At 48.0% G+C, this 19,283-nt stretch overlaps 1 protein-coding gene across 3 annotated transcripts in view; it reads left to right on the top strand.

The window, feature by feature from the left end:
* Positions 1-19,283, top strand: part of taok3a (TAO kinase 3a) — a 57,184-nt gene that overhangs the window by 10,758 nt on the left and 27,143 nt on the right. For all 3 annotated transcript variants that reach the window (XM_061259619.1, XM_061259620.1, XM_061259621.1), the window contains exons 2-8: positions 8,911-9,001; positions 12,745-12,948; positions 16,033-16,104; positions 16,515-16,616; positions 17,264-17,309; positions 17,776-17,872; positions 18,260-18,373. In XM_061259619.1, coding sequence (XP_061115603.1) covers positions 12,817-12,948; positions 16,033-16,104; positions 16,515-16,616; positions 17,264-17,309; positions 17,776-17,872; positions 18,260-18,373 — 563 coding nt within the window. In that variant the 5' untranslated portion in view covers positions 8,911-9,001; positions 12,745-12,816. The remainder of the gene's footprint in view (positions 1-8,910; positions 9,002-12,744; positions 12,949-16,032; positions 16,105-16,514; positions 16,617-17,263; positions 17,310-17,775; positions 17,873-18,259; positions 18,374-19,283) is intronic.

The raw sequence follows: 19,283 nt of genomic DNA, 5'->3' as shown, positions 1-19,283 counted from the left end.
AATGGCTTCCTGGCGTGATGGCCCATTGTGAGAAAGGACTTCCTGTCTGCGAGCGTGGCGATTCATCATCCTCCGGTCTGAGACAATGGAGGTCGCTGGGAGGCGCGTGGCATCCAGTGAGCTTGCAAAATGCACGTGTGTGTGATTTTATTTTGAATGAAGCGGCTCTCTTTATTAATTCATGGTCTCATTATTATTTGAATGTTGAGCTTTTGCCCTTGTTTACAGTAGCTGGTGTACAATGGAGTCTCGGCAGATGAATTATTGATTGCTGTCACAAGGATAAGGGAGAGGGGAGTAGTATAGCTTATATTAAGACCCCCCTGCCTCCTGGTGCGGAGGGAGGGGGGCTTTCTGTGGTGCAGAATCTGTGACTCGCTGATCGGCAATGACTGCTGTGTCCAGCTGGGGTCATATTTGGTGGGGAGCCCTATTTTGCTATGGGCAGGTGTCCATGACGGCTGAGATGGGGCTTACGGATATGTCCGGTCTCGCTGGGAGCTTGACGCATTGAGTCGACGTGACAAGGTGTCATGGCTCTAGCATGACCTAGCCTTCACCGTCTCCACAGCGATGACTGACCGTGCGTCTCCCCATTGGCTCCTGAGAACGTGATCTATCATGGACGGGCTACCTGTTATTTCCGTGTAATAGAAAGGAGCGTTTGCTTCCAGTCTTTTCTTAATAACACTGATTATACCCACACAAAACGGATCAGTCTCCAGAGCCAAACGCAGGGCAGTGTGATAATGCAAACTGTAATTATGTCTTTTGAGTTGTGCGCAGGTTCATTCAGAGAGATGAACACACATTCAAGGCAAAGCTCTGTTGTCGCATCTTGATCACACCTCTTCCCAAAGAAATGACTCACAGTGCACTGTGTAAAAATCATGGCTACATGGCTTTTCCGTGGTCTGAACCGATGTGATATTGAGAGGCAGGAATGGGATATTGAAGCAAAGGGCTTCAGCATTGAGATGGCATTAATTCTCAAATTAATTGCAGGCGGACTTTCGCAGGGATAAAAGCTGAAAATCCCAGCCTTAAACCCAAGGGATTCCTCTCTGTAAACTGTAGGAATGATGTACATAATTTATACTGTGAGTGTACACTGGCAAAAATAGAGGGAGAGAGAGAGAGCAAACATCACTGGGGAAATGACTCAGTAGCCTAGTTTGCACACTTCCTTTTTGCTTTTCTGATGTTCAGTTGACCATTTAGAATTTCTTTCTCATTTGAGCAGCAGCATGAAGCAACAAACGCCTGAGATATCCTGCTTTAGTGACATGCCACCTGGTTATATTCACAGTGCCAGATGTGTCTTTTACCTTCAGATTAAAAAAAAGAAAAATGCATGTACGCAACAGTCTGTTCCTGTGTGCTAGATCCATCACGCTTCTGAGCTGGACGCAGACCAGTTTGACGGCGAACAGCGATTCCTCTGCCAGCTTCTGTCCGTCCGTGCCGGTTCTATTTTTGGAGCCTGATTTACGAGTCTAAAGTGTGGCTTTTTCAGCATTCCGCGCACAGATAAAACGCGTTACGCCTCCGGAGACGACCCCGTCGGGGGATATTTTAGAGAGACAGTGGCGGTTTTGTGTCAGGACGTGAAGACGGAAGGTCTGAAAGGCTGTTGCATGGATTTATGCAAAGGAACGGAGCCCCACGAGAGCTGGAAAGCCATTACATCACACGTTATCAAAGCGAGGCTGCTCTGCCCCCAACGTGTGTAAGCCAGTCAAAAAGCACCCTAAAAAGCCAATAAGACGCTCCGCTTAAAATTCTGACATCATTCTCTTTGGCTCCAGCTGCTGTATTTTGACTCAAGTCAATCAGTACTCGATAACACTTTTGTCCCCCAAAAAAAAACGAATGTGTCCGTATCTTTTATTTTCGACTTTTAATAATTCAGTAATTTGGGAGAAATGCAGTGCATGGTGTGCTGGGCTGTAGGACCGCTTCTCTAGTTTGCCTGCCGTCATTGATCCCCCACCTCTCGTGATTTTTTTCCCCCATCCTCTGCTATTCTGCTGTGTCTTGTGTGCTCTTGCAAACGTGACGGAGTCCAGGGCATATTTCCACGCATTTGCATTTGGAAGTGGAACACTTGCTGGGGCTAAAGCAGCTTAATGAGGTGACTTTGGAGGCATTTCAGCGGCACACTCTCTTATTGCCCGTCTGTTGGCTGCTGTGGTCTCATTCCCGGACATTAATGGGGAGAATTTGGTGTAACCAGGACCCATTCACTTAGAGCAGTGATCTCCAACCCTGGTGCTGGAGAGCCACAGGGTCTGCTAGTTTCTGTTATTACTCTGCACTTAACCAATTTGAGCAGCTGATTACACAGTTACTTCCCCTCACCTGGTTACCTGGGTCTCTAACGGGTGCTGATTTTAAGGTGAAAACAAAAACCAGGAGACCCTGTAGCTCTCCAGGAGCAGTGTTGGAGACCACTAATATAGAGACCTATCATCAGGTCAGTGCCAAGGATATCCCCATGACACGGCCTAAACCAGGCCAAGTTCATCAGTGAGGGTGTGCAAATGTCAATCTGCCAAACGCTCCAACCAGTGCGTCCTAATACTCAGAAAATGCATCCCCCTTTACCTTTGCTCCCCTCATCTTCTCCCGCATACTTCCAGAGAGGAGAAGGAGACGAGTGGAGGAAAAGAGGGTACATTATTTTCTGGGTATTGGGAAGCTCCCAATATTTCACAGATCAGCATTACACAGCTTGTCATTACTCAGAAAGCTGACAGCTGCAGCTCAGCCCTCCTTGTCTGAAGTGCTCTCTGCAAGCTGGTCGGGGTGGATTAAAATCGATGGTTTTGGGAATTGATGGTATCATAAGAAATCCAGGGTTACTGCTCAGTCAATGGAAATAAAGATCTGTGTTCTCTCTGGAGCTGACCAATGGGAGCGGGGTCATTTCAGCCCCACCGAGGATTGCGACCGCCCCACCCCAAACCTGTCTGTTTCACAGAGGAAAACATCTGGACTTAAATAGTCAAGGAGTGTTATTATCTGAAGAACGCAAGCCTGTATAAGGGATCATTCAGATACACCAGATTTTTTTCAATCATTTTTTATTGTATTTGTAAAGAGAGCCTAATTCATCATTCAATGTGAAAGCTACACAAGTCAAGTAGACTCGTGCTTTGTGAAACAGGAAAACTAGTCTTCGTTTTTGAGAGAGCAGCTCTGTGTCCCTCTGCATTGCCAGCGTTCTCCGTGGAGTGTCGGAGCCGGAGGCTGTGGAGGATGCTGTGTGCTAACTCCAGGCCTCAGAGCGGCTAAGTTTGGGATCATGTAGGGGCTGGTCTTCGACATCGTTTTGTTTTCCATCGTCGTCAAGGGCACCCTTTGTTGTTCAGACGGTGGAATGCCATATTTGCCTCCACCCGTCTGCTCGCTGTTCCTTTTCATTGGCTGTTATTCGTCCCCACGCGCCAATGATTACTGTGTGTGAGAGAGTGAGCGTATCTAGCCTTGCAGACAGTAGCATGAAATTTGTATCAGCAAGAGGGATCACTGCAAGAAGGCCACAAACACACAGGGATGGTGGTCCGTGACCTTTTGACCCCTAGCTTTGTTCTGTTTTTTGTCGAACATGAGTGTTGAGGCAGCCCTGGATAGGTCAGAATGGTAAAAGGCCACTATACTCGACCCTGGGCTCAGCCCCTGTCTATTTTTACCATGTCGCATGGCATGCTAATTGTATATCCAGCTCGATGATGCAGACTTGTTGGGTTTTACTATGTGGTCCTAATAAGGGGGCGACATTGCCTCAGGCAGTAAGAGCAGTCATCTGGCAGTCAGAGGATTGCCGGTTCCTCCGTGTCAAAGTGTCCCTGAGCAAGACACCTGACCTTGGTGCCTTGTATGGCAGCCAATCACCGTTGGTGTGTGTGAGTGTGTGTAGGAATAGGTGAATGAGAAGCATCAATTGTATACTGCTTTGGATAAAGGCGCTATGTCCATTTAACATTTAATAATTTAAAATTTAATAAGCCTGCCTAGTGCCATGTGTGTCCCATCAGTGAGAGACTCACTGAAGGAAAGAGATGGGAAGAGTTTGTGTAAGGACTACAGCTGTTCCCAGCTTAAGTTACCCAGTCCGTCTTAACACACCTTTCGAGAAAGGAAAGGAAAAGAGGTTTTTACGAGGGCTTGGGCTTGGTCTTTGGAGGTCTTTTCGAATGGCATCTCGATTTGGGAGTACTCTACTTACTCCCAACACGGATTTTGTGGCTGTAGGCTGCTCACAGATAAATCATCACACTAGGCGAATGGAATTGTACAAGCCTTCAGTGAGCAGGACTCTGTCTTCAATTCCTGAGAACTAGGGGTGAATGCTAGGGTAAGCGCAGACAACGAAAATATCTCCCTTAACTCTGGGTGCCCTGTGTTTTCAGTTATGCACAAATTATGTAAAATGTGTTTGCATATCAAGCTGGAATGCCAAATCTGGGTTAGTGTGAGCCTGGGGGCTGGACAGAGAGAGGCAGATTTATTTATGTATTATTTGTTGCGACTCTTGGAAGGGGGAAATGCTAAAAGCACGTTGTGTGGTTTCAGGACGTAACTGAGATTGATGTAGTATTCTGCTATGCACCGCCGGAGCCAGTTTTCTGTGTGTGCTTGCAGGGAGGCGTTTGAGCCGGAATGGTAGTACTACGCGAGCGGTTTCTGGCTGTGCGTTGGGAACACGTGTGAGGCTAAATGAATGGTGTGCGGCCCTTCTCCCTCCCCTTCGCCGCTCGGCAGAGGAAGTCTCTCCAGTCGCCGTACTCGCCCTGCAGGGGAGCTTCTCTGATCAGTGTGGCTTCGCTCTTACGTAATCTCATCTCTAAAATGTCTGCTCCTGGCCCCATCTGACTACATTTGACCTATATTCCCGCTATTTAAAGGAAGACTGCGTTTTTTTTTGTGTTTCTGTTTTGCATTATTATTCTTCTTTGCCGACAGGATTTGAGGGGCTGTTTTAAAATTCAGATTCTGATTAATTCGGCTCACCCCTCACCCCCCCTCCCCAAATTTGGCTCTGAAAAACAAAGGCATGTTAAACAGCACTAATGATGCTGCTGTAAAACTGGGGCAGCTGCCACACGTGCACTTTGTTCTATTTTAATTCATTGCCCTAGTGTGTGGTTCCACGGAGCGAGAGAGGAACGTGTGGTTCCACAGAGAGATTGAGGAATGTGGGGTTCCACAGAGCAAGAGAGGAACGTGGGGTTCCACAGAGAGATTGAGGAACATGGGGTTCCACAGAGAGATTGAGGAATGTGGGGTTACACAGAGCGAGAGAGGAACGTGGGGTTCCACAGAGAGATTGAGGAACATGGGGTTCTACAGAGAGATTGAGGAACCTGGGGTTCCACAGAGAGATTGAGGAATGTGGGGTTCCACAGAGCGAGAGAGGAACGTGGGGTTCCACAGAGAGATTGAGGAACCTGGGGTTCCACAGAGAGATTGAGGAACCTGGGGTTCCACAGAGAGATTGAAGAACCTGGGGTTCCACAGAGAGATTGAGGAACGTGGGGTTCCACAGAGAGATTGAGGAACGTGGGGTTCCACAGGGAGATTGAGAAACGTGGGGTTCCACAGAGAGATTGAGGGCTGTGCGGTTCCACAGAGAGATTCAGAAAAGTGGGGTTCCACAGAGAGATTGAGGAACGTGCGGTTCCACAGAGAGATTGAGAAAAGTGGGGTTCAACAGAGAGATTGAGAAAAGTGGGGTTACTCATAGTCTACCAGGAAGGGCTGGGTCCACAGATAAACCCCACAGTGGATCACAGGTTTCCGTGTAGACCTTGGGGGTCCCTAAAATTCCTGGAATCATCAGATATCCTCGTAGATTGACTGGCTAGCATATCTGTTTCCCTCACCCATTCTTGCACTGTCTCACTGTTAATACTCTTTCTGTTATTTATTTACTTTGTTTTTTTGTAACGTTTTTCCTTTTTTATGGGTGTTCCTGAACGAGCAAGGAAGGTTTGTCTGAGGACAAGAACTAGGAGAAATCCAGGTTTTTTTTCTCTCCTGTTCTTTGAAGCATTGTTCCTCACAATTATCTCCCGCTAATAGGTTGTAATGTCCTTTTCGGAAAGGGAGAGTCATGCGCGGCAACCCATTTAAATATTTACCGGCTTGGGTGCGGAACCATGCTTTGGTGTGGAGAGATGCTTGTTTGTTTCCATATTTTTAGCATGTAGCTACCAGCCCAACACCCACCCCCTTGCACACACACACACACAGAACAACTCTCGCAGGAAGATCCTCTATCCTGCCTTCTTACGACTGAATGCTGCTGAGCCGTTAATTGCGCTGGGCGGTGTGAAAAAAGCTTCACACTCGGACAGTCACCCGTGGGACAGTGGTGTCAGTCCTCAAAGTGATCTACGGCTTAGAGTATTAACTCTTTTATGCGTGTGGAATGACGCTTTGAGAATGGCTAATTAGCCTGAATACGGCCAGGCTGCGTATATGGGAGCACTTATCAGGAGTATGACTGGCATTCACATTCACAACATGAGAAAGCGGGGTGCTTTAAACCAGTGGGTCCAAAACATTTTGGGGCACGATCCACTTACAGTAAATCGCGCATTGGCAAGTGGCGAGTGGTACACTCTTGGCTATAATTTGTAGATAAGCATAGATGGGCCAAACGGCCTGTTCTTGTGATTATTTGTTCTTCTATTCTTGTATGACTACTGTTAACCATCCCTATTAAAATGTATAACAATATGGTGTATTTTTAGATATAGAATTGAAATTATTTATCTTTTCTCCCAATATGCTAAGAAGTGTTTGTATGGTGTTACAGCTGCAGTGTTTAATTTGACTGCAGTATTAATGTCTTTGCACAGCATAGAGTCTATATGGGAGATGAAGCTGGTGGCTGTAGCAGAGACCTGTCCCTGCTTCTCTCCCAGCCCATAGTTTGGGAATGGCTCACTGCCTTAGCTAGTGGCGCTACGGTGAAGTTGTGGGGAGACGTAGTGGCAAACATGGAAAGCTGTGTTGGTTATTTGTACGGCACCCTGACACTCTGGTGAGAACCGGCACATCCACATTCCTCATGCAAGCTTTGGGCTCAAGCGCCAGTCAGAAGGAAACCTTTTTGGATTGAATACCAGGAGAACCAATGTCTGTCCGGGATGAGCACATTTTAGCATTTTGTGCAAGCAGGCGCACAGCACATACCCGCAGGTGTTGGACGGACAGACAGACCCCTTGTCCTGTTTATCTCAGTCCCCTCCCCTCAGTCAGCTCCATCCCCTGGGACCTGTGCCTTCCTGCTTCTGCTAGCACTCCTGTCCCTCTGCCTCTGTAGAGTGAGCTCTTAAAACACATATTGCTCTTAGAGTCGCACTCTTTCTCTGTAATGCTGGGACTGATACATTATTCACTTTTTTTCCCCCCCAAATGACAATATAAAAGTGACACTGTCAGCCACATGCAAACTGCCCCACCTCTCCCCCACCCCAAAAACAGAAAAACAAGTTGTTGCAGTTCCCCTGTTCTGAGCTTGATGATTGATCTTTATACTATTTGTTTTGGTCTGGTTCTTTTAGTTTTGTTTTGGTCTGGTTTGATTTTAATTAATTTAATTTCAGTCAACTTCCTGAGCTGTGTTGGATGTGGCCCCTGCCCTGTTGTGGCCCCACCACAAAATGTGTAAAAAGAGAGCAGTGAGACACTCCACATGCAATCGCAAGCGGTTATTTTTATTTCTACTCTTTTTTTCACAACTTGAACCATTTGAAGCGGAGATTGAACTCCCCCTGCCAGTGCCATAGAATAAATGACAGTGGTAATCATCACTGAACGCTGTGACATTAACGCCACCCAGGCCTTCTGTTCCAATTAATCCCCCCCACACACCACACACACCGCACACACACACGCACACACACACACATATACACACCAACAGTGAAATCAGCTTAATATCATCCTCCTGGAAAAAAAGGGGCGTCGGAAGTAATCAAACGGATGACTGCAAATGAAAAAGTCTCCACGTTGCGTTGTGCCCACCACCTCCTGTGCTTCGACCTCGTGTCCTGACATAAATCATATGGCGCTCACTGTAAACAGAGTCTCTGTCTCTGGCTGTCGGCTCTGGGCCGGAACTGACCTGACCCGATGAGTCACTTGCACTTTTCTTTTTTCATTTTCTTTTTCTTCTCCCCTGCCCGGCTCTCCGGAAGGTCCTGTCCATCCCCCATCGCCCTGTTCCTCAAATCTTGGTCCTCCAGGGTCCCTGCTGGTTTTCCGCCCTCCCTTTACCTGGGAGAATCTGGCCAATAGGTAGCGCTAATCGTTCAGTTACTTACCTGGGAGGAAAACCAGGGCTGGTTTTGGATTTGAGGGCCCGGTTCGAGGATCTGTGCCCTAGCGGACGCCTCTCCGTTTGGTCAGGCCCACAGGAAGTGTGCGTTTTGGAGAAGGAGCCCTCAGCTATGAGCGGGGCTTACCTGCGTCCAGCTCATGAATGATTCAGAAACACTCAGACAAGCACAGTACATTCTTCTCCTCTCTTCCTTCTTTTATTATTAAAATGCCTTTTTCATTACCAGTACCCGGTTTTGTGTTGTGCAGAAGGGAGAACTGTATGGCGGGGCGTGTTTGAAGTGAATGTTGCTCTGCTATGTGGGGGGGGGGGGGGAGGTGTCAAAGGTCACAGGTTTAATAATTGACAGTTTGAATGGAGCCAACAAGCTGTTAGTGCGTCCCATGTGTGTGTTTTTTTTTTTTTTTAAACAGTGGCTGTTAAAGGGAGTGAGTGATCAAAGACTGTGAAAAGTGGCAGTGATTACATTTTCCCTCGTTTATTTTTGGCTCAAAAATAAATCTCCCCCACCCTCGGTTACCCCCCTGGGTCTCACTCCTGTCTCTGTTCCGCAGGTATTTTGTCTCCTGTCTGGAACCCGAAGATGCAGTCCAGGCTGTGGATGTGAGAGAGGCCGGAGAACACCCCCGTCACTCATTTTAAAAGGTGCCTTCGGCCGAAATATATATATTAAAAAAAAGGGCCTTTTATAATAAGTCTAATAATAATAATTTGTTATTTCGCTGACGCTTTTATCCAAAGCAACTTACAGTTGATTAGACTATGCTGGGGTCATTCCCCTCTGGAGCAATATTGGGTTAAGGGCCTTGCTCAGTGGCCCAACAGCTGTGCTGATCTTATTGTAACTACCCCGGGACTTGAACCACCAACCTTGCGTATCCCAGTCATGTATCTTAGCTACTAGGCTGCCCCCTAAATGATGTACATTTAAAAAAAATGTACATAGATTTGGCCACCTCCAATCAGCCTCCCATCGCCACCCCGCCCCCCTCCCCGCACTCCAGTTTAATTACTCCCCTCCCGCGGAAGTTTTCCGGAGCGATCGGGCCTGCCCTGCGACGGTGCTCCAGATACGGCGCGCTGCTCCGTGGAGCAGTCGTTTGGAATTAAAGCGGGGAGAGGGAGACGCGGGGGCTCGCTCCTGCTCCCGCTCGCTCCAGTTCCGCTCGGCACGCCGTCACCGCCACGAGCGATGCAGGCTGCTGAGTCACACGGAGCCCGTCAGGAGCGCGAGGAGAGGGCCCGGCTCTGGGCACGCGGAGGGGGAGGAGGGGGTAGGGCTGCGTGGGGTTGACTCCGTGCTAATGTAAATCATAATTTCAATTGGTTCGTGTGACAGCATCGTATTTCTTTCTTAAAAAATACTTTTTGCATTTAATTATTTATGTGCACATTTATTTACTGGGTGAGTAATCAAAAGCAGAAAATATGTCTTCATCCTCAATTTGGACTGCATGTTTCAGTTAGATTTTAGTGTCAGATTGCATACCCTAATGTACATCCGTCCTACATTCTGCTATTCTATTTCATTACAAGTCAATGCTAGCTAAAAATCCAGTTTAAATTCCAGTTTTTTTTCTTCCAAACGATGTCAACATGGGATAGCTCTGAATACCTCTCAGTGCTGTGTTGTCAATGCTGGACAACCAAGACAACGTTTTAATATTTCTTGCACCAGCAGATCTGTTAAACCAGTGCTGGATTAGTCATAATTCGCCGTTATCAGCCTGTCCCTGAGTTCATTTAACAGCTGTTAAAGGTATGACAGTGAACACAATTTCCAAATGTGTGTTCTTGAACCCTTGTTTCACAAATAACCTCTCCCATGAGCTACTGAAGCCTGGAGCGTTGGTTGTTAAAAATCAGTAAGAGATTTTTTTTTTATAAGAGATGCAAGAAGGAGCCCACACAGTTTTGGGTCCTAGAGGACAAGTTGCCTGGAGAAGCAGTTCACGCACGCACTCACTCACTCACACACACACACACACACACACACACACACACACACTCTCTCTCACACACACACACACACACACACACACACACACACACACACACACACACACACACTCACGCGCACACCCCTGCCGTGCTCGGGCAACGCTGGGCGTGACAAGGTAGCTGGCGCACAGATGCGCGTCTCCCCGAAGCACGCTGACCTCAGCGTGTGAGGCCCTATGCATTATTCAGCGCTCTGATAGGCTTTTTTTCTTACAAATACATTTCCAGATAAATTAGTAATGCGAGTGTGGTTTCTTTTGTTGGGGGGGGGGTACTCCGCAATGTGAGAAAGAAATATAAGCAACACGGAGTAGACTCACACACACACAAACACTCACATGCGCGCACACACGCACACACACACACGCACAGCCCCAACCTCAAGAGTTCACACCGCCACAACGCCCCCCCACCCCCCACCTGCCTAATCTGTCTAAGCTCCTTCCTCCTATCTCCCCCCCACTGAAACGGCGTTATTGGTCAAAACGCTGCGAATGGACAGCAGGGATGCTGCACGCACCCCACACTCTTACAACCTGTTGTTGCCACGTTGCATCATTTCAGCGAATCAGATGGAGGGAGAAACAGGAGGGGGTGGGGGGGGGACGGACCCTCAGAGAGACGACTCGTGACTTCATTAGTTCCGTTTTTCCTCCAATCCTTTTTCCTTCTTGCTTATTTTTTTTCAATTCTTTTCTTTTTTGTTTATCTTTCAAATGTCGACCATGATGCTAAAATGTAACTCCCCCCCACGCGCCCCCCAGCCTACTGGGAGGAAGAATCTCCCGTTTTAGCTCATCCTTACGTCAGGTATTATTTCAGATGGTCGCGCGACAACGTAGCTCGACGGGAGAGCGAGTGGAGTGATGCAACGGGGAGACACACCGCTGCTTTTCTCGGTTGTTGTGTGTTCGTCAGAGACGGGTCGGTGAAGGCTTCTACGTCTGGGATGGGCGGTGGCTCCCTGACGGGGGCTTAACAAATCTATGAGACAGGTAGCGATCGGAGGGAAATATCTTACCGCTATGACAGGGCAATCTAGGCCACTCCGCGCTGAACTATGGATGCCTGTTAAGAACAACATGGCGACAAGGAACAGTGATTAGCTTCTCAAAGCTCTATTGGAAGAAGGTCCGTTATTGAAATCACAAAATAAATAAAAAAATGCATAAAAGCTAGATTTTATTAGTTTTTTTACATTTCACACGTTTGGAAAATGGTGACTGAATAATTGAGAGGTTACAGCCAGTCTGTGTATGCATCACGGACCTGATGTGTGTCATTTTTTACGCCATGTCCAATGGCGTGAGAGTCACCTTAAGCCTTCAGTGAGAACCTGGTGAGTCTCACACGTTCTCGAGAAATATCACGCACCCCTACGGAGTGCCTGTCGAGAGAGTCCAACGTTTACACTCATTCTGAACTGTGTACTTTCAGTCAGAATTCTCTGTGTCTCTTACATAACGTTCATTTAGCAGGGATGTGTGTATCTGTGTTAATCAAGAAATAGATGTTCTAACACGAAATGCCCCTGGGGCCACTAGAACTTGGCTTTTGTGCTGCAGCATTTCTCTGGCGATCGTCGGTGCAGAAGTATCACACTCCCTGGTCCCGATTTAGCCTTGTGACTCTCATAATGTGTTCGATATGAGCAGGGCCCGTGAATTGGGAGAATGAAGCGGGCTCTGTCAGTCTCAGGGGCCCGCCCGCGTTAGCCGCCCTTCTCACGGCGTGTTGGCGTGACTGAACGCGCGGTCGTGCGACCTCCACGTTCTGTTTACGCGTTCCAGCGCGCCGCCTACTCCCATCCGTGGGCCGGCCAAGGCTCCCAGCTGCTCCTGTGAGTCATCCCTGCTCTACCTGCAGTCGCAACTGCGCAGGCCCCCTCCGACCGTGTGCTCCAATGAGCAATGAGTACCAGACGGTGAGCACACGTCCCATGATCCCTCATCTCCGCCCACGCGCATGCGTCATCGCCCGCACACTCACACACGCGGACGCACACGGCGTGACAAATATACACAGTATGCGTCCGGTGAATAATCCACACAGCTTGAAAGGGAGTGAAGAGGCAGCCCCAGTAGAATCAGGAACGTGTTTTTAACTGTTTCATGGGCTGACGACAACCTCACGTTTCTATTGGCTGTGAATAGGTCATATGACCTGGTGTTTCGTGATCCTGGCCTTCAGCCTTAATAGCTGTTACGAACAGGAATGATTTAAACGGGAAGTCCCCTTTTGAATGTCAATGCTGACTCAACACGTCATGACCAGCTGCAGGGCGTGTCGATTGTGGATTTCGCCGGCGGTGGTCGGGGGAGGACCCGGTAGGGGGGATGGAAGGAGGGAGTGGGGGGACTGACTGGCTTCTCACCGTCTCTCCGCAGGTACTGACCGCCAATGCCGCGCTCGTGGATGAAGAGCAGCGAGTGGAACCACACGGTACTGTCTATCCCATAATGCCATCGTCCATGCGAAAAGGAGCAGTGAAGGACCCCGAGCTCGCCGACCTCTTCTTCAAAGATGACCCCGAGGAGGTCTTCTGCGACCTGCATGAGATCGGCCATGGGAGCTTCGGCGCAGTGTACTTCGTGAGTACTCGTCGGATTTACCGTTAGCGTTGGCGCTCTCTCTTGGTGCTAGCGGATGCGAATGCAAGCCGACCGCCAACTCCTAGGCCCGCATGGAGCCTGGCGAGGATTGGGACGAGGCTTGGCAGGGACCACGGGTCACGTCAAACCGGGGCGGGCCCGAAACCAGAGGGGTAGTGAAGCTTGTTGAGCAATCCTCTATGCTACACGGTGCTAGGCGAGCCTGCCCACGCAGCTTTCTGCCTGTCAACAGAACAGTCAGAGCTAGAAGCGTCAGCCTTTAACTGTTTTTTTTTTTTTTTTTTTTGCCGTCACTGTGAACCGAGTGGTATTTCTGTACTGCACTGCGAGCTGTGCCTCTCTCCTCTCCTGGGCCCCAGGTACAGCCCTGAGCTCCGTGCACGGGGCGAGCCCACACCTGTTCCGCTACCTGTGCACATAAAATCAGGCAGGCCGCACCCTGGCGCCTCATGACGCCCAGCCCATATTTTGTGTAAAGAAGCACTGGGGACTGCTTATATCTGTTCTGCTGTTCCTGATACATTAAAGAACCTATCGTAGATTTTTCCCCTTATTCCGAGAAAGCAGTTTTTTCTATGTGGTCGTTTGTCTCTGTAATGAAGCAGACAGACTACAGTTCCCTGTTCATTAGCCATATGGGTGAGATTTATTGAATTTCAGACAGGCAGCTTGTAGCAGTGTGGCTTGAGAGCTCTAAAAACCCACCTTATAAAAACATGATCTCGAGTTGTAAATGTGCATCTTGTTGTTTTTATTGTTGTCTATATAATTTGCATTCCCCACCGGCAGCAGACAATTAGTTGGTATGCTTGAGACCAGTTGCATAATTTAAGTACTAGAAAACGGCAACAATCCAATGCACTCCAGAATTGCTTTGACAATAAGGTTATCCAAGGTAAGTAAAATCTGCTTGTGGTCCTCTCCCTGGCCAGACTTCTTATGCAATGAATTTGTAAATTTGGGAAAATATAAAAATGAGAATGGGGAGGGCAATCCTTGGATGCATTTGAGTGGGGGTCCCTGGAGGTTGAAATCCTGTGTCTTCAGAGTGCCTGAACGGGTGTTTGTCAGCAGGAAACCTGTCTGCTGATGCCAAGATGCCTGTGTTAGGGTGTCAGTACAGGTGTCTGCTGATGCCAGGATGCCTGTGTTAGGGTGTCAGTACAGGTGTTTATATCCAGTACAGGTATCTATTGAGGCAAAGATGCCTGTGTTAGGGTGTCGGTACAGGTATCTATTGATGCAAAGATGCCTGTGTTAGGGTGTCAGTACAGGTGTCTATTGATGCAAAGATGCCTGTGTTAGGGTGTCAGTACAGGTGTCTATTGAGGCAAAGATGCCTGTGTTAGGGTGTCAGTACAGGTGTCTATTGAGGCAAAGCCAGAACATCTGGTGTGTTGAAGGGAAGGAGGAAGTACATTCCCTCCTCTCCTCATTTTACACTGTAATAAATAAGTAAATCACAACAAGTATTTAAGTCACATCTAGATTTAAAATTCTAAGATTTTGATTTAACATTTCTAATAAGGCCTCACAGCAAGGAGGTCCTGGGTTCGAATCCCCGTCGGCCGGGGCCTCTCTGTGCGGAGTTTGCATGTTCTCCCCGTGTCTGCGTGGGTTTCCTCCGGGTACTCCGGTTTCCTCCCACAGTCCAAAGACATGCAGGTTAGGCTGATTGGAGAGTCTAAATTGCCCATAGGTATGAGTGTATGAGTGTGTGAGTGAATGAATGGTGCGTGTGCCCTGCGATGGACTGGCGACCTGTCCAGGGTGTATTCCTGCCTTTCGCCCAATGTATGCTGGGATAGGCTCCAGCCCCCCTGCGACCCTGTTCAGGATAAGCGGGTTAAGATAATGGATGGATGGATGGATTTCTAATAAGACAAAAATATTGCCAATGCTGTGAGACCATTTGACTCCTTTCAGGATTTGCCAAAGACAATTTCACTTGTCAAGCAAACAGTAACTTAAAACAATATATTATAATATTTTCTACTTGAGAGAAAAAAAAAGACTTTAAGTCTAATTACACAACATACACAATTTTTAAGACTGGCTTGTGTTTGCAGTGTAGTGCGTTGGGCCCTGCAGGCTGAGATAAGTGTACAGAGAAGGCAACAGAGCGCTGGATGGTGCTGTCCCTGACCTTCTGACCCAGAGTGGGTTCAAAATCCACACTACTGTTTACTGTTCCTCTGAAAGGCCCGGGCTTTCAGAACTGTACAGGGGCCGTTTCTCGCTGACTTCACTGCGCTTGGCGTACAGCTGCAGACTTGCATAAAAAAAACTGAAACGCTTTCACAAAAGTGATTATTAATAGCAGTTGCTCTCACAATCCTCAGCCTGGCTTTGTGAGTTCAGCGCGATGTTTGGATTCCGTGTGAAGATGGCACCGCTGCTGGCTGAAAGTAATGCGCATCGCGCGGTAGTGCTCGACGTGTGGGTTTTTCCGGCGATGCTTAGCTTGATGTTTCCTCATTGTTTCACATAAATGGCTTGTAATGATGTGTGACCTTGCTGTATAATGGTCTCATTGGGGCCCTCCGTGCATTGTAAAGGAGACCCAGGACGGCTCTGCGTGTAGAGTTGCATGTTCTAAAGGAGAACCAAGGGGCTTTGTCTAGCGGTAAACCTGGCTAGAAAAAGGTCTTTTATTGTGGCGTTTCTTAATCTTTTGGACTAATACAAAAAGCCCCCCCACCCGAGTCCAACTGGGCAAGGAGACCTGAATCCGTCACACAAATCCCCCCACACCCCCCTCACTCCCATAATGTCCGTCCTCCAGATGCAGGGCTTGGGGCATCGGGAGTGGGTGAGGGGGGATAAATAAGTAAAGTAGAGATGCTCCTCTTAAGACAGCTGTTCCACACATTAAGTGGGGAAGCCAGCTGGTGATGCCGAGATGGGATTGGTCAGCTCGGAAAGACCTCGGAGGAAGAGCACGGAAAAGGGGTCACACCCACCCCTGAACCCCCCCCCCCCCAACTGAGCAATGCGGTCACGTTATTCATGTCATTAACACCTCTTATTTTTATTTTTTATCTTTGTTTTGTTTCGCATCAGGCCCGGAACTCCTACTCTAATGAGGTGGTGGCCATCAAGAAGATGTCCTACAACGGCAAGCAGACTACGGAGGTGAGGCGCTTACTGCTTTTTGCTTTTCTTTTTTCCGGTATTGCCCGGACCTGCCCGGACCCACCCGGACCCACCCAGACCTGCCCAGCCCAGCATAGTCTGGCATAGCTTACATCCTACAGAGACTAAGAATTCTCAGAAATCCTCAAGAGGCACCAACTGGAGACACATCACGTGCTGAGAGTACCCTCACTCAAAGCCAGAGAGCAGTGACCCCTTTCTTACTCAAACCCAAGGCCATTTACTCACGTGGCAGTTGCCCTTACCACTGACTCTCACCACAATTACACCATTTTCATGTATTTTAAGTCCATTTACAGACAGGGCTACTGTGACCCAGCCGGTTTCTGGAATCAGCATGTGTTAGCCGTTCGCCGCTAACGCAGCTGTCTTTGTGTCCTCGTGTGCAGAAATGGCAGGACATCATCAAGGAGGTCAAATTTTTGGAACAGCTGCGACACCCCAACACCATCGAATACAAAGGCTGCTACTTGAAAGACAACACTGCCTGGGTGCGTACTGCGCTCTCTCTCTCTCTCTCTCTCTCTCTCTCAGTCTCTGTGTTACTTCTTCTCTGTGTATCTCTCCTCTCTCACACTCCTCTCTCATTCTGTCTCGCTGTCTCTGTATCTGTCTCGCTCTCCTCCTCTTTCTCACACACACTCTCTCACTCACACTCTTTCTCTCTCATCTCCTTATCCTTCTGTTCTCTGTCTCATTTGTATTTTAATTTGCAAGCCACAAGCCAGGCCTGCAGGAGTAGGGAAAGCAGGATCTGCCTGGTCTGTCCACAAGCTGAACAGTCTCCCATATTAAGCTGCAAAATCACATTTTCCCTCCGAGTGACCCCCCTCACGCCTCTCAAAAACTCCAATCATCACTTTAGTTTATCCCGTCAGTGCGACGATTAAACTGCTGCACGTTCTGTACAAGGATTTAAAAACAAATAAATAAATAAAAATAATAATAACTTCAACATCTGGGATTTAAAACTGACACTGAATGCTCATATAGGGTTTTGTTAATGGATGCCTAACACTTCCTTTTCTGAAGAAATGCATTGTGGGTGATATTCTATTTTATTTTATTTTATTTTATTTTATTTTATTTTATTTTATTTTATTTTATTTATTTATTTATTTATTTCCCTCTCTTTCAGTTGGTGATGGAGTATTGCCTGGGCTCTGCTTCTGATTTATTAGAGGGTAAGATGTTCAGATGGTTTGTCTTTAAGGGGCAGATTACCTGTATGAAACAGAGGTCTCTTGTGTGTCCCGATGCAGTAGCTGTGTTCATATGTAGCTGCCTTTCAGAACAGATTCAGCTGGTGTTAAAAAGGACAAGACGTGTGTGCGCACACGTGTGTGTGTGTGTGTGATTGGGTGGGGGGCTGGATTTGTGCGTGCATGTGTGCATGCGTGTGCCCCTGTGCGCATGCAGCAACAGGTTGACACTAACCAGCCGTCTCCTGACAGCTGCTTGTTTGACCTTTAGTTGTTTTGGAATTTTGGAAGTCCTCCTACGTCACAGCAAGACTCGCTGTCCGTTTAATGACCTTGTTGTGACCTTGAGGTTTCTTAACATGTTGACCCGGCACGCTTCCTTTTGTACAGCTCTTACATTCCCCCAAAATAACACTGATTCCTGTGTGGTTTTCTTCTCTACAAATAGTACACAAGAAACCCCTCCAAGAGGTTGAAATTGCTGCCATTACCCATGGTGCCTTGCAAGGACTTGCTTACCTGCATTCCCATAACATGATTCACAGGTGAGTTGCCGCGCTGTGCTAGCGCAAAAAGCAGAATCTTGTTTTTACGGGAGGTTTTAGGACATTGTAGTGCAGATAAGCCCCTCTACAATCCTGAGATACAGAACTACAAAGTTCAATGTACAAAACCTGTGTTTTTTCCCCATTGGTCACTGAATAACAAATTAAAGCCACTCATGAAGGTCTAATCTTTTTATCTGCGCACAGCTAATAAATAGTTAGCCATCATAAATGGAAGCATTTAGAACGTAAGTACACTTGAAGAACAAAGTGTGCTCATAAATAAGTAGTTTAGCAGGCCCACACAGAGTTCAGCGTGGCGAGATACGTCACAGCCCAAAAGTATATGTACGGACGGCAGACCCTTAATTACGCTCTCTTCCACAGAGATGTGAAAGCTGGAAATATCCTCCTGACCGAGCCGGGTCAGGTCAAACTGGCCGACTTCGGATCCGCCTCCATAGCCTCTCCTGCCAACTCCTTCGTGGGTACACCTTATTGGTAAGTGCGCACACGCTGGGGGAAGACTCGAGGGCAACTGCTGAAGGGTGGAATCTAGCCTCACCCTCCACGACCCCTCCCGCGATGCCCCTCCCTGTCCCGCTGCTAAAAGGCCTGACTCAGACCCCCGGGAGCACGCCCAGTTCAGGCACTTACAGTTTGTGCAAAATGATTTACCACATGCAAAACCAGCAACATGACCAATGATTGGTCATGGTATTTGTTTAGCACCAATCAATGGTTGTGTTACTATTTTATATGTGCTAAAAGGTTCTGCACAGTGTGTCTACTCAAGGTCTTAGTAAATCAGGCCGTTGGCATGTTGTGGCACCTGGTCTCAAGGCCTGACCAGGCCAGATTTCTTCCAGGAAAGGGGGGGTGGGGTTTAGTCAGCAGGGTATCCCCACCTCATCAATGGCATCTCACTGGACACCTGCAACGTCTGCGTTGTCCAAGAGTGCAGTCGCTGCATACCCCAGCCCCATACCCCAGCTCCACACATTACATTTTTATATGAATGGCATTTGGCAGACGCTCTTATCCAGAGCGACGTATAACAAAGTGCAAAGTGCATACCCATAGCCAACTGTGCTGAAATACCCTAGAGGGAAGTACAATTTCAACTGCATACCCCAGCCACATACCCCAGCTGCTGGATCGCTCGATGAACAGAAGTGGTAGCCTGTGGTTTGCAGCTCAGAAGTCAAACTCCCCCTACCCACTAGCACACTCCTTCCCGTGTTGCGGCCTGTTTGAGAATGTTGCAACCTGTTAGTGGAGCGTGACGGTTACGGTGCTGGGAGGTTACAGGTTCAACTCCCAGGTGGGGCATTGCCATAATGGCCCATAGCACAGAACGTAACCTGATCTGCTTCTGTAAATATGCAGCTGCAGAATATTGGATTGTACG

The sequence above is a fragment of the Conger conger genome, chromosome 11 (genome assembly GCF_963514075.1).
Source record: "Conger conger chromosome 11, fConCon1.1, whole genome shotgun sequence".
NCBI classification, from domain to species: Eukaryota; Metazoa; Chordata; class Actinopteri; order Anguilliformes; family Congridae; genus Conger; species Conger conger.
This window is presented reverse-complemented; position numbering and strand designations above follow the sequence as displayed.